General features: G+C 36.0%; 1 protein-coding gene across 1 annotated transcript in view; it reads right to left on the bottom strand.

Annotated features, from left to right (window-relative positions):
- The window catches only part of LOC150098865 (alpha-mannosidase 2-like), a 300,659-nt gene that overhangs the window by 106,671 nt on the left and 179,906 nt on the right, over positions 1 to 14,082 (bottom strand). The window contains exon 16 of the mRNA XM_090405066.1: positions 996 to 1,121. Within this exon, the coding sequence (XP_090261192.1) occupies positions 996 to 1,121 (126 nt within the window). The remainder of the gene's footprint in view (positions 1 to 995; positions 1,122 to 14,082) is intronic.

Here is a 14,082-nt window from a genome sequence, read left to right as displayed (position 1 = left end):
GAAAAAATAGCCAGAATCTTAAAGAAATACAATCTCTGCAGCTTTCAAGCCCCCACCAAAAATTGCCCCTCTTATTCGTTCTACTAAAGATTAGCTTCCTCTTCTCTCAGTGCATGGAGTATATAAAGTGCCCTGTTCCTAAAAGTTGACCTACTATGGACAGACTGGAAGATCTGCATGGAAAAACACAAAAAATACGCCTATAGTCATGACTGGTCACTTGGGCTGTGCAGACCACATTTTGAATACGTCTCATAGAATCAATTGGAAAAGACCACCATGGTCCACAACAGTAAATTTTGAAGAGAAAGACAATTTTTGGAATCTACAGCTTCTCTCAAAAATCAACCTGATTTAAATCAATATGGTTGCATTAAACTTCCCAAAATATGGAAATGCTAATACTTTGAGATCCCAGTTTACATGTGTGGGCCATCTACAGGTGCCCACAGAGGGCACCCATACCTAATTAGGACTGTAATCATCTGTCAACATGTTTCACTGAGTTTTGTGATGCCTTTTTGTGTGCATTACAAGTTTTGTGTTGTACTCCCTGACAATGTCTTAGTGAATGAGACAAAATATTGGAAGAATTAATTATTTTCAATACTTTCTCAGTGCTGTTTCACTCCATTAAGCCTAACATGACCTATCCAGGCTTTCCTCTGAAAATATGAGACAGATAAAAATACAGTCTAATAGACATGACCATATAATTTCCTGTATTGACTCACTACTAGACAGTTTGCAAAACTAAGACCAACATTAAGAATAAGACAATTACTGATGATTATTAAAGTAAGCAGAATGAAGTTTATTTTCTTGCTATTTAAAGGAGCAATTCAAAAGATAACACATGCTTCCCTTAGTCCTTTTTCCATATCAATAAAAGTGAGTTCTAAACCACTATTTTGGATTTTTTTATATCAAGCAAAAGGAAAAGCTGCTTAAATTACACAAATATAACACAAAATTATTAAAAAAGCTTAACATACTTGAGCATCTGAGTCAGGTAGGAAAAGATAAGCTCCACTTCGATCTCTACCTTTGGGCCTTGTACCATATATCATGAACTGAATTCTAGTCTCAACAGAAATGGAATCTTCTTTAGATAGAATTCTCTATTAAAAAAAAAGTTCCAGAATAAAACTGAGAAAAAGGACAAGCATAATTGTCATTTAAAACCGTAGACAATTATTTTAGTTTAGAAATTATATAACAATTAACAATCTTAATCTAAATGACCTGAATGACAAAACAGATTAAATATCTACTTTGTCAGCGTGAGTTTGAAGCTCTAAGTTTGAGTTTCCCAATGTTGCAAGAATTCCCATGGAAATCTTTAGGTGGCCTAAAAGGAGGCTTTTTTTGAAAGAGATTTCTTCTTGAGATACCAATGATATCCCAACTTGCAGTAACTAAGTGACTAAACCAGGCAAGAATAAAATGTTGATAGAACTAGAATTCAGCCATCATGCTGCTGAAGCCTTTTTTATGGTCTGCAGCAACTCAACACTTTGACCAAACCTGCATTTTGGTGGGCTAGTTAGTAGCTTAAATTATACAGATATAATACAAATACACAAACTTATTTAAAAAAAACACAACAAACTTAATATACTTGGGAATCTAAGCCAGGGTCATATAGTACATGATAGATGTACTATATATCATGAAGTGAATTCTAGTCTCAACAAAATAAAACATTTCGGTCTGCTATTTCTGTGGTTTTGTAGATGTATATATGCCTAATTGCCAGTATTAGGACTACATTATGAAAAGATAAAAAATATTTTATGTAATGAAAAACTACTAGTTAATTAGTTAACAGGCTCACTTCATCAAGAGATTAAAGATATTATACAAAAGAGGACTAAACGCAAGTGGGAATTAAAATGTGATATTCATGTACCTCAGAGGAAAGGCCAACTTTTATAGCACTAAGCATGGCTTGATTTGACAAAATATGAATGAGGCAACCTTAAGGGCATAGAATCAGTATGCTATCACTTAATTGTGTGTTCTTTGGCACCAGTGTCTGTATTTTGCAGAATGAAAAATCAGAATTCTCAAGATGAAAATTCTGCAGATTGTCTAACTCACTTGTAGTCGGAAAGCATTCATAAAGGTCGCTCACATCCCAGATGGAATTTGAACCCAGGTCTTTCCAATCAAAGGGCAAATGTCATATCTATGAAACTGCACTATGAAGGTGCTGGTACTCTACTAGATGGTATATGAACTTTTTTTTATTCTCATGCTGTGACATCACTACTTTATTTAATGCAGACCTTGCAGCCAAATACATGTCAGTTACATATATCATGGAGGAATCCAACGTTTCTTAGAAGATGTTATATTGAAATACTTTACTATCACTATTCTGCAAGGTATGAGCGAAGAGAGCATTACCCATCATATGTGATAAATATGTGGTGGGTGATTTTGCAAGATTATCCTCAATTCCACTTGCAAAATGGAGATAAGATCAATATTAAATGCTGCTTATGAACGATCTTGCATACAAAACACTGAGCACCACAAGTGTGGCTAAACAAAGAAGAGGAATTTGGTGTGTCATCAACAAAGCTGTGGATAGGATTTGAGGTTGGTGAGAGAATGTCATTTATGTATTAAAGGAAGAGCATGGATAAAAGTACAGAGTCCTACAATAATTCTGGCATTAATGGGGAAATCTGAAGAGAAGGAAAACCATCCACCACAGTACAGTTAACACTTATGTATAATGGTGGATGGAAGAGAATCCTGGAAACTCAATTGTGAAATGTTACTGAAAGACACAAGGCAGACTTGGTAAGTAGGACATTATGCCAGACCCTGATCGAATGCCCTGGAAATGTTCAGTGACTGCACAAGTTGTTCATCAAGCATTTTTATAGTTTATGTCCAAAAGTGGATAAAGAAGATCTGCTGTGGAGTGAAAGTAACTGAATCCATATTGGCGATCATTAATCAATTAGCAGACCTCCCATTAGTGAAGAAGATGGCTGTTGATAACCTTCTCCATTATTTTTCAGAAGATTGGGATGAGAACAATGAAATGATTGATCACCGACTTTCATATTCCTTTTTTTTTTTTTTTTTTTCCTTTAGAACAAATTTTGATTACAAGAGGAAGAATTCCATCTGGACAGACTTCTTGGTATCCAAGCTACTGAGGATTCTTCTCATATCTTTTGGTGAAATATCAGAAAATGCATGCAACGAACTATCCTTGGTACAGTGGGAGGTGTGAACACACTTTGTGTTTGCATATTTTCTTTCTTTCTTTTTACACTGAGTGGTAAGGAAAAATTCATTTGGATATATGTAAATTTAATAAGAATACACAAAAACTGAATATAAAATTGTGATAAACTTTCAAATTAATAAGTGGAAAAAACCATCTGAATCCAAAGTTTTTTTTTTAACTAATAAATACTTTCAAGATCTCCAATCTATAATCACAAGAATATTAATCATTCAGTGACTCATACTTTTACAGGATTATTTCACAAATTAATGAATATTACTAACATATGACTGTCAAAGTGGAGATCTTATTTCTCACAGTAAAATTCTATAGAAAATAACTTTTTTAGACTGAATATGTTTTGAGAAAAGGTCATAGAAAGAAAAGCACATCAGCAATCATAAAAAAGGGTTATGATTGTAAATTATGATTATTTTTGAAAGAAATATTTTGAAAGCAAGATCCAAACCTTGGAGATTCAATGGCAAACTCTAAAGAAAACTGTGATTGATTCAGCCAGAGAGGCATGAGGTGAGGTAATACACAGTGACTGAGTATGAATATTGTCTTATCTCAGACTGGAAAATATAATACATTCTATTTTACCAGTGAAATTAATCCTCCTTAAAAATGGCACACAAACTGAATACATCAGGAAAATTTGGCTCCTCTTCATTTGAGGTGTTTTACTATTTCGTTTGATTAACTTCATCACTTATTATTGAATAACAATAATTCAATTTTATCACACCACTTATGTCCTTAAGGTTAGAAAAACTTTTCTTTAACACTTCTCTTCACCCCCTCCCCCCAAAAAAAAGAAAGCTGAAAGAGAACATTTAGTATCTCTTTCCTTTTAATAAATTGGTTTCATCCTGACAATATTCACTTAATCAGATTATTAATTTCTCAGTCAGACTTATTAAATATTCATTTTCAGAGATACCTTATGTATTCCAGTCAAAATAATATGTGAAGTTTTTAAAATAACTCCCTTTGTTCTTATTGCTCTCCATTACTTGGTTACCAATGCTCTCAGAGTCTAGTTGTCAATCTCCCATCATTGGCTCACACAAGCAGTTGATAACCTATAGGTCATCAGCTGCCTGTGTGAGCCAAACTTAAGTTATAATGGCTGCAACACTGTCATTAGAAAAATAAGAATATCTTTCATGACAAACAAGAAGTATTACTATACATATAAATACAACTAAAAAAATAATAATAATTTTCTAAACATATATCAATCTTTAATCATGCACATGGAAAGAGCACAGAACTAATTATAAGAATTCGAATGCACATCAGCAATCATAAAATAAGGGTTATAATTGCAAATTATGATTCTTTTTGAAAGAAAGAGTTTGAAAGTGAGATCCAAACCTTGGAGATTCAATAGCAAACTCTAAAGAAAACTGATTGATTACCTCATCTCATGCCAGAGAGGCATGAGGTGAGGTAATCTGCAAGGATAGAAAAATCAGAACTCTATGTGGACTCAGCAAGAAAGAGGCAGTCAAAGAAAAGAAGAAAGATATCGAAAGTTTGGCAAGTAAGTCAGCTTGTGCTCTTAGGGAATACAGAGAAAAATGTAAGAAAGCAAAGAAGCACTGTGTAAAATTAGCTAAACAAAAGTCATGGGTGGACTTTGATAAGAACATAGAAAATAATATCATTAAGGTGGTAAAATATTCTGGAGGCTATGGTTATTGAAGCTCAGAAATGGAGGAAAGAGTACTGTAAAAGGAATTAGAGATGATAAAAGGGGCATAAAAACTGAAGATAATCTTGATGTATGGAGATAATAAGCTGTTGAGTGGTTATTACCAGATTAACGTCGGGGAGGTTTTGCACAGAATGGGTGAGGATAGCAGGAGAACAAGAGGTCATTCCTGGAAGCTGTATAAGGAGGGTGTGAGCAAGGGAGTGAGGAGCAGGTTTTTTGCATGGAGAGTGGTGAGTGATTGGAATGCTTTGCCCGAGAGTGTGGTGTGTGCAGAGACAGTGAATATATTTAAGGCACAGTATGATAAACTGTGTGTATAACAGTGGACCTCCCACGATGAGTCTTTGACTCCATGGAGGTTTTTGTAATAATAATAATAATAATAATAATAATTATTATTATTATTATTATTATACAGGAACATACAGGGTGGGAGGCCAAGGACTCGCTGGATAGATTATATCCAAAACCTTGGGTGGACACGTTTGGGAATCCCACCAGAACACCCGAGTTTGGTGGCAGAGGATCGTGACCATTGGAAGTTCCTCTTGCAGCTATTGCCCCCACAACCCATATACAGGAACCTCCATGGAGTCCGAAAACATCACAGGAGACCCAATCTATTATACCTCTCCTTGAACCCATTAACAGACAAAGCACTCAAAAATGACTCTGGCAACCCATTCCACTCATTCACAACTCTCCAAGCAAAAAATCTAGTCCTCTTACACCCCTACTAGCCACACCTTTATTCAACTTCCAAGGATGACCCCCCCTTGTTCTGGTCCCTCCAGCCAAGTGCTGAAACATTCCTCTGCATCAGTCCTATAAAATTCCTTTAAGCAACTTAAATGTTTCTATCATGTCCCATCTTTTTCTCCTATCAACCAACTTCTGCAATCCATATATCCTCAATCTATCCTCATATGAAACATTCCACAGGCAACTCATCATCTTTGTCACTTGCCTCTGAATCCACTCCAATGTTTCGTCATCCCCAAGAAACCCAGGAGACCAGACTTGAGCACAGTAATCCAAGTGTGGGAGTATAAATTAAAGATACCAAGAAATTATATACTTGGTTTAATCCTTTATCCAAGTGTAAGCAAACAAGTTTGCACCTGAACTATTTTCAGGACTGGGGCAACTCGTATATAAAAGCTTATGACTTCACATCACTTGCCTTAGTATCTCATAATGCAAAGCACATATCCTTATGAGTATGTATAATGCTATGCATTATGGGAAGGGTCACTACCCAGACCAGTTTCAACCTTTATTGAGGTCTCTTCAGTGGGAGCCAAACCCAGAGGTGATACAAAGGTTGAAGCAATGCTTCCAATAAATATGGGCGTATAAAGGCCTTATAAAGAAGAATAACAACTTCCTTATTTCTATTCTTAATGTGTTTTTCAATAGCTGAGTAATCTTATGGGATATCTTAGCAAAATGTACTCTAAACTTTAACTCACTGTCCACCACCCCTAAATCTCTAGCTTCATCTATTTCCTGGAGTAGTGTCATCAATGTGATGCATGGCTTGTAATCTATTTATCCCTAAATGCATAACTTTACACTTCTCCACATTAAACTGACACCCATTATCTTTTGCCCACACTAACAGCCTATTTAAATCATCTTGCAATCTCTCCACATTGTCTTGATTAACTATTACTCTACATAATTTCATATCAGCAGCAAAAGACTGAATATTTCCTTTCAGGTTATTTCTTATATCATTTATGTGCAAATTAAACAGCAATGGCACAGAGTCAATCTGTGACAGCATGGTGGAAGAAAACACTCAACAGGAATGCCATCTGGAGCATTTATCTATACGAGAAGTAGAAAAGGCTATCACAAACCTGAAAAGTGGAAAAGCAACTGGAGTAGATGATATTCAACCAGAAATGCTAAAATATGAGGGTTTAAACGTTTTACAGTGGCTACACTACATAATTCAGAAGACCTAGTCAGAAGGTTGAATTCCAGATGATTGGAGTATACAGTGCTCATAGTACCTATCTATAAAAAAGGAGATTAAAACTGATTGTAAGAATTACAGAGCAATTCCTCTACTGAATGTTCCTGGTAAGATTTATGCAAGTATTCTTGACAAACAGGTAAGAAAAATTGTGGAGGAGGAGGAGCTGGGTTCAGCCCAAACAGAAGTTGTTAGGATCAGATTATCACTTTTAATGTGATAATCATTAAGACAAATAATTGAGAAATTATAGGAATATAACAAGGATCTGAATTTAAGTTTTGCAGATCCAGAAAAGGCATATGGCAAGGTGCCAAGAGGAAAGCTGTTCAAAACTTTCCAGTTATATATGGTGAAATGGGACATTATATCAAGAATTACATAGTCTCTATTTGAGCAAATCAGCAGTTAGAATTGAAGGTACAGAAAGATGGTTTAATGTTAAGTCAGGTGTGCAACAAGGGTGTCCATTATCTCCACTGTTATTCATCATCTATATGGATCACATTATTGAGGCAAGCGATATTAAACCTGATATCAAAATTGGAGATGATAATCTAAGCTCTCTGATTTATACAGATGTTATACTGCTAAATAAATCCAGAACAAGTCTACAGAATTCTCTGGCTTCAAACAGAATAACTGCTGTAATAAATTTGGTATGAAAATTAGCATTAAAAAGAGAAAGACAATGAAAATAGACAGAAACATTGAAAACATCAACTGCATCTTGAATGGAGAACCTACAAAACAAATAAAACATTTGAGCTATTTAGGCACAATATTTTGTGAAGATGGCAAATTAAATTTGGAAATAGATAGCAGACTTAACAAAGCTGGTATGGTAGGGAGTCAACTGAATAAATTTATATGGAATGAAAGAGAGCTTAGTGAAAACACTAACTAGCTGTGTACAAGGCAGTGTTCAAACCAATTATGACTTATGGATCTGAGAGCTGGGTTAGAAATAAAATTCTTGATGAAAGACTGAAGCCTACAGATATGAGAGTCTTGAGAAAGGAGACTCTCATATCTGAACAGATAGCAAGAATGGCAGTATCATAATAAAATGAAGATATTAGCAAGAACTTGACATTGTTAGCATTCAGGAATGCTAACAATATCAAGTAGCAGAGATAATCTCAGGTGGAATGGTCACTTAAACAGAATGGGAGAGGAAAGATTAGCTAAACATGTGTTCTTTGCCAAGATGGCAGGAAAATGACTGAAAGGAAGACCAACATGTAGGTGGATTGATACAGTAAAAAAAAGTGCCTTACAAGACAGAAATATATGATCTGATAACATTAAAATGTTGACAGATAACAGGCTCTTCTGGAGGAAAAGTGTTGATAGGAAGTTAGTAATGATGTAAGTTTTTCACATAGTATTATCATAAGATCCTGTACACCCCCCCGAGGGTATATATGTCAGGAATTTGATATGATTCTTTTTAAAAAGATGATTTGCTTTGTGGGTATCATATATAACAGAAGACTGATGCTAGGATCAGGGACAGAGTTTAAGGCTTTCTCTTCAAAAGTCTCCATATAAAAGTTGGCCAAAGGTGGGGGAGAGTGGAAAACCCATGGCTGGCTGTCTCCTCTATTTGTTTGTAGAATTTTCCTAGCCAAACAAAATAGTCTGAGTTCATTGTGAACTGAAATAGGGCTGTAATATCGGAAGGAAATTTAGTGGATTAGCTCTAAGGATTCTTTGAGTGGGACATTTGTGAATAAGGAGGAGACATCAAAACTGATCATTATGTCCATGTGTTTGAGTGTAAGGTTTTCTATGCTGGCTTTGAAGTGGGCTGAGGTTTTTTTTGCGTGATGGTGTGTTGCCAGTATAGTGTGAGAGTGCTTTGGCCAAATGTTTAGCTAGTTTGTATGTGTGTGTGGGGGGGGGATCAATGCCATCCACTATGGAACGTAATGGCACATTTTCCTTATGTATTTTTGGGCGTCCATAAATACGGGGAGGGGGGTATGGAGTTAAACGGTTTTAATTTGTTAGTGATTTCCACAGGCCAAGAAGTGACCTTCTTTTATATGACATCTCGTGCACTGCAGCGGAGAAAAAAATTTAAAAAAAGTACGATATCGACACATAAAAAAATTTGAAAAAGAACCTGATCTCGAAACCACAACTTCCTACCGAAACGGTAGTCAACCTTTCGTCAATTAATGTAAAACCTGAAGCACTCAATGCCCTCCCACGTGGCCACAACTTCGCCACTGTGCCCAGAAGAATACCTGCTGAAGATATTATGATAAGAATCGAACATGGGATATGACACCTTCCAAACCACGTCGCCAACGATATTAGGCTGGATGTGGCTTGTGTTCTGACCAAAGCTAAACCACCAAAAGCCAACATGCCCAGTAAGGAAATTAAATCTCTACTGGAATTAAAGAAAAACAAGAAAATAATAATCACCAAGGCTGATAAAGGGAATGCTACAGTATTGCTTAACCAAAAGGATTACACAGGTAAGCTGAAAGCTCTATTGTTAGATTGGGCTACTTACCTCCCTATCAAGTACAATCCCACCAACTCACAAATTAGAAAACTCCACAGGCTCCTTAAGAAGGTTACTTCTTGGCCTGTGGAAATCACTAACAAATTAAAACCATTTAACTCCATCCCCCCCCCCCCGTATTTATGGACGCCCAAAAATACATAAGGAAAATGTGCCATTACGTCCCATAGTGGATGGCATTGATTCCCACACATACAAACTAACTAAACATTTGGCCAAAGTGCTCTCACACTATACTGGCAACACACCTTCACACATAAAAAACTCAGCCCACTTCAAAGCCAACATAAAAAACCTTACACTCAAACACACTGACATAATGGTCAGTTTTGATGTCTCCTCCTTATTTACAAATGTCCCACTCAAAGAATCCTTAGAGCTAATCCAAGCTAAATTTCCTTCCAATATTACAGCCCTATTTGAGTTCACAACGAACAGAGCTATTTTGTTTGGCAAGGAAAATTCTACAAACAAATAAAGGGGACAGCCATGGGTTCTCCACTCTCCCCACCCTTGGCCAACTTTCATATGGAGACTTCTGAAGAGAAAGCCTTAAACTCTGCCCCACAAAAACCAACCATTTGGCTTTGCTATGTTGATGATGTGTTCGCTATTTGGCCACATGGCTCTGATGCACTCCTCTCCTTCCTAACACACTTAAACAACCAACACCCCAGAATCAAATTCACCCTGGAAGAAGAAAAAAACAACTGCCTTCCTTTCTTAGACACACTAGTCACCTGCCAGCCTGATGGAACCTTGGTACATTAACCAACAATCCCACCACCCCTCCTCGCAACAATATGGAGTCATTAAGACACTACACAACAGGGCTAAACTTATCTGTTCAAATGACAATGCCCTAACCACAGAACTAAATCACATTCTCAACACTTTCTCAGCCAATGGCTACCTGCCCCCCCCCCCCAAAAAAAATCTTGAAACCAGTAACCCCCCCCCCCTCACAACAAGGATTACTCTAAATCCATCACCATGCCCTATGTCCGAGGCACCTCGAGAAAAAATCACAAAAATCCTAAAAAAACATGACTTAACTTCTTGTTACAGACCATATAAAAAATTGGCATCCCTTATCCGATCTACTAAAGATCAACCTCCTCCTCCACTAGACCTACGTGGTGTATAACAGGTCCCTTGCAGCTGTAAGTTGTCCTACTTTGGCCAAACAGGCAGGACAGCCAATATCAGAATCTCAGACCACAAGGACTACATCCAGTTTCACCAATACAGCCACTCTGGTCTTGCTGACCATGCGCTGGATATCTGCCATAGAATACAGTGGAAGAAAGCCACGATAATACACCGTAGTAAATACAAATATGAAAGGCTTTTCATGGAATCAGCTTCAGCCCTAAGAAACAATCCAAACCTCAACAAATTTGGTTGCATAAGACTGCCTCAAATTTGGGAAGACCTTCAGCCCAATCGTCCAAGAATACCAACATTGCCTGCTAGGGGACACCATTAGGACTTGAGGAGAAATAATAGCTTCCTGCTTCTTCCTCACTTACTGTTTGTTGTGCCTGCGTGCACATATCTTGTTCTTAAGTTTCTTGAAAACGGCAAAGTGACATTGCTGAAATATTGAGGTATATTAAAATTTATTTTAATGTATATCCTAGTTGACGTAATTTCCTTAAATCATTTAGTAAAAAATGCTTGAAACACTGTTGGGGTTCTTTTTCTGGATGCTATGTGGATTGTAGATAAGCCATCCAAATTCTAGGAACTTTTAAGCTGTCCTTTTTGTTGGAGTTGGGTTCATGGCTAATTATTTCGCAGGGTTCCCTGAATTTACATTTGTACCATGTTTTAGTCTGATGTAAGGACTAGTGATTTTGCAAATCGATTCTATTGCCCATGTGAAACAACACAGACAGATTTAATTCACTGTTGAAAACAATAACACACTCCTTTTCTGGATACACTTGTTACATGTCTTTCTTAGGCTGTTTCACCATTTACTGCAAGCCTACATATAAATGCCAATGCATATACGAAGACTCATACCACCACCACCTTATAAAAAAACTAGGTGTAATTAGCACCCTCAAACACAGAGCCTTAGCAATTTGCTTAATAAGCAGGCTCTAAAAAATGAATTTGAAATAATAAAAATGCTTAAATAAAAGTGGCCACAACAACGAAAAAAATCCCTAGAATCCTTCACAAAAATAAAAATTAAAAAGAAAAAAAAAGATTACAGTAGGGTCATAGCCACCCCTTATATAAAGGAATATCTGAAAGAATAGACAATACACTGCAAAAAAAGAAATAAATAAAGCAAGCCACTTTTAATCCACCAATGAAAATAAAAAGTATACTCAGTGTTTCTAAATATTCTCTTTCTTCCTTTGCACACCCAGGTGTATACCAAATCTACTGCACTTGTAACCTAACTTTCCCCTACCCTACACAGGAGAAACAGAATCATATATCCCAATATGAAAAGAACATAGATGACACATCAGGTTCTTTCATTACAGAAAAGCAGGCATTTCTGAGCATGCACTTCAAACTTAGCACAGGCATGATTGAAAAGGCACTTGATCCTTACAATGAAGACAAATATCACAAACATGGAAAAAGGTTCTGTAGTTTCTTGAGAAAGCTTAGAAATTGTATTATAAAATGAATTAAATATGATAAAGGTAGCCTGAAAACCAAAGATAATGGATATCTGGAATAATTACTTTGAAATGAAATAAGGTGAGATGTAATCTGTAGTATGCATCAAGGTAGGAAAAAATCCATCAGAAACCTGAAAGATAGCTGAGTAAATGATATTAAACCAGAAATGCTCAAATATGGAGGTATTCAAGTTTTGCAGTGGCAGTATTGCATAATTCAGAAAGCTTGTCCAATTCCAAAATGTCTGCTTTCAGAGTAACCATATATATAAAAGGAAATAAAAGTGAATGAGAATCACAGAGGGATTTTCTTACTAAGTATTCCAGGTAAGATTTATGCAATCAAACTTGAGAAGCTAATGAAAATTGTGGAACAGAAATTTGTAGAACATGGGGACTTTCCCTAGCTTTATAAAAAACTTGATACTGATCTGTTCCATTATTAGTTTCTCAGGGTGACACTAAATAAGATGCACAAAGAACACATCATGCATAAAAACAATTAAGGCCAACTAGCCTGGGTTGACAGGACTAGTAAGGGTTTATGTTGTGAAGCACCCTCTCCCAGAGGAGAGGGTGCTTCACACACAGATAAAATTCAGTGTCATTAGTGTTTTGCCACACTATGGAAAGTGTGAAAAACAGTTGCCAATAAGTTATCAACACATAAAAATCTATTTTTAAAAGAGCCAAAAACAAAAAATTTGATCATGTTCAAAGTGATTAAACTTTCTGGCCTTATGCCAGATCTACCAGTCCTAACTTTTATCTGATTTTACTGCCATTTCTTTGTAGTTATATCATTACTCACAGAAATCAATTGTCTGCCTTCCTCATTTCTTCTGATTCTTAGTGATTTTGACAAATATACTCTGACCATTTCAAACATACAACTTTAATGTACATCTGATTTTACTCCAGAAAAAAAGATCCAAATAATTTTGTCCAATAATACTAAGAAGCCTCCTAGTCCACAAAGGCATTTCTCTGGGAATCTCTAAAGTTCATGTCGTGTTTTTTCAATCTTTCTACTCCACTCTGGTATTTATACTGCAGCTAGGAAATTAGCCCATATCAAACCTATTCACATAAGGATAGGCAATAAATCTTTATCAAATTGTAGTCCAATTTCTCTCATTTAAATTATTTCTAAAGTAATGCAGAAACCATGACAGTTTAATTATATGATATCTGATCTCTCAACCCATGAATGAGTGCTAGCATGGATTTCACCATTGTTGATTGATCAAGTGATGAGCATCATACTTATCTTGCACACCACACCTAACCTAACCTCTATATTAGCTATAATCTCTATCTTTCTTTATTGAGGAAAAGATAAATAAAAAATCATTGACAAATATTTCGATAATCACAGTTCACAAATTTCAGTAATTCTCATGCTCTTCTCAATCTTAAGATGATACATGCTCTTCCTATGGTTTCAACTCCAAAAGTTTTTCTCTCTCTTTGTTCATTTCCTCTGCTGCTGATATTTGGGATAGCCTTTAAGTATGCATTTCATAAATACAATCCACAGGTTTTCAAATCTAAGCTTAACAAGTTTCTTTTCCTATTTCAACTTTTCATCCATCTTAAGTTGTAAAACAAGAATTAAATATAATAATCATCAAATTCCTGACATGTATCCTCAAGGGGTGTGCAGGATATGATAGTACTACATGAAAAACTTACACCATCACTAACTTACTATTCTACAATTTTTTCCAAATCAATCTGTTACCTGTCAAGACTCCAACATTACCAGATTTTATATTTCTGTCTTCTAAGACACTTTTTACTATATCAATCTGCCTACATTTTGGTGTTCCTCTGGGTCTTTTTCCTGCCAACCTGGCAGAGAATACTTGTTTTGCTAATCTTTCCTCTCTCATTCTATTTAAGTAATAACCATACCACCTGAGA

The sequence above is a fragment of the Typopeltis vanoorti genome, chromosome 15 (assembly GCF_054136105.1).
Source record: "Typopeltis vanoorti isolate ZY-2024b chromosome 15, IOZ_Tvanoo_1.0, whole genome shotgun sequence".
NCBI classification, from domain to species: Eukaryota; Metazoa; Arthropoda; class Arachnida; order Uropygi; family Thelyphonidae; genus Typopeltis; species Typopeltis vanoorti.
The sequence above is the reverse complement of the archived record's forward strand: the minus strand, read 5'-3'. Positions and strand labels throughout refer to the sequence as shown.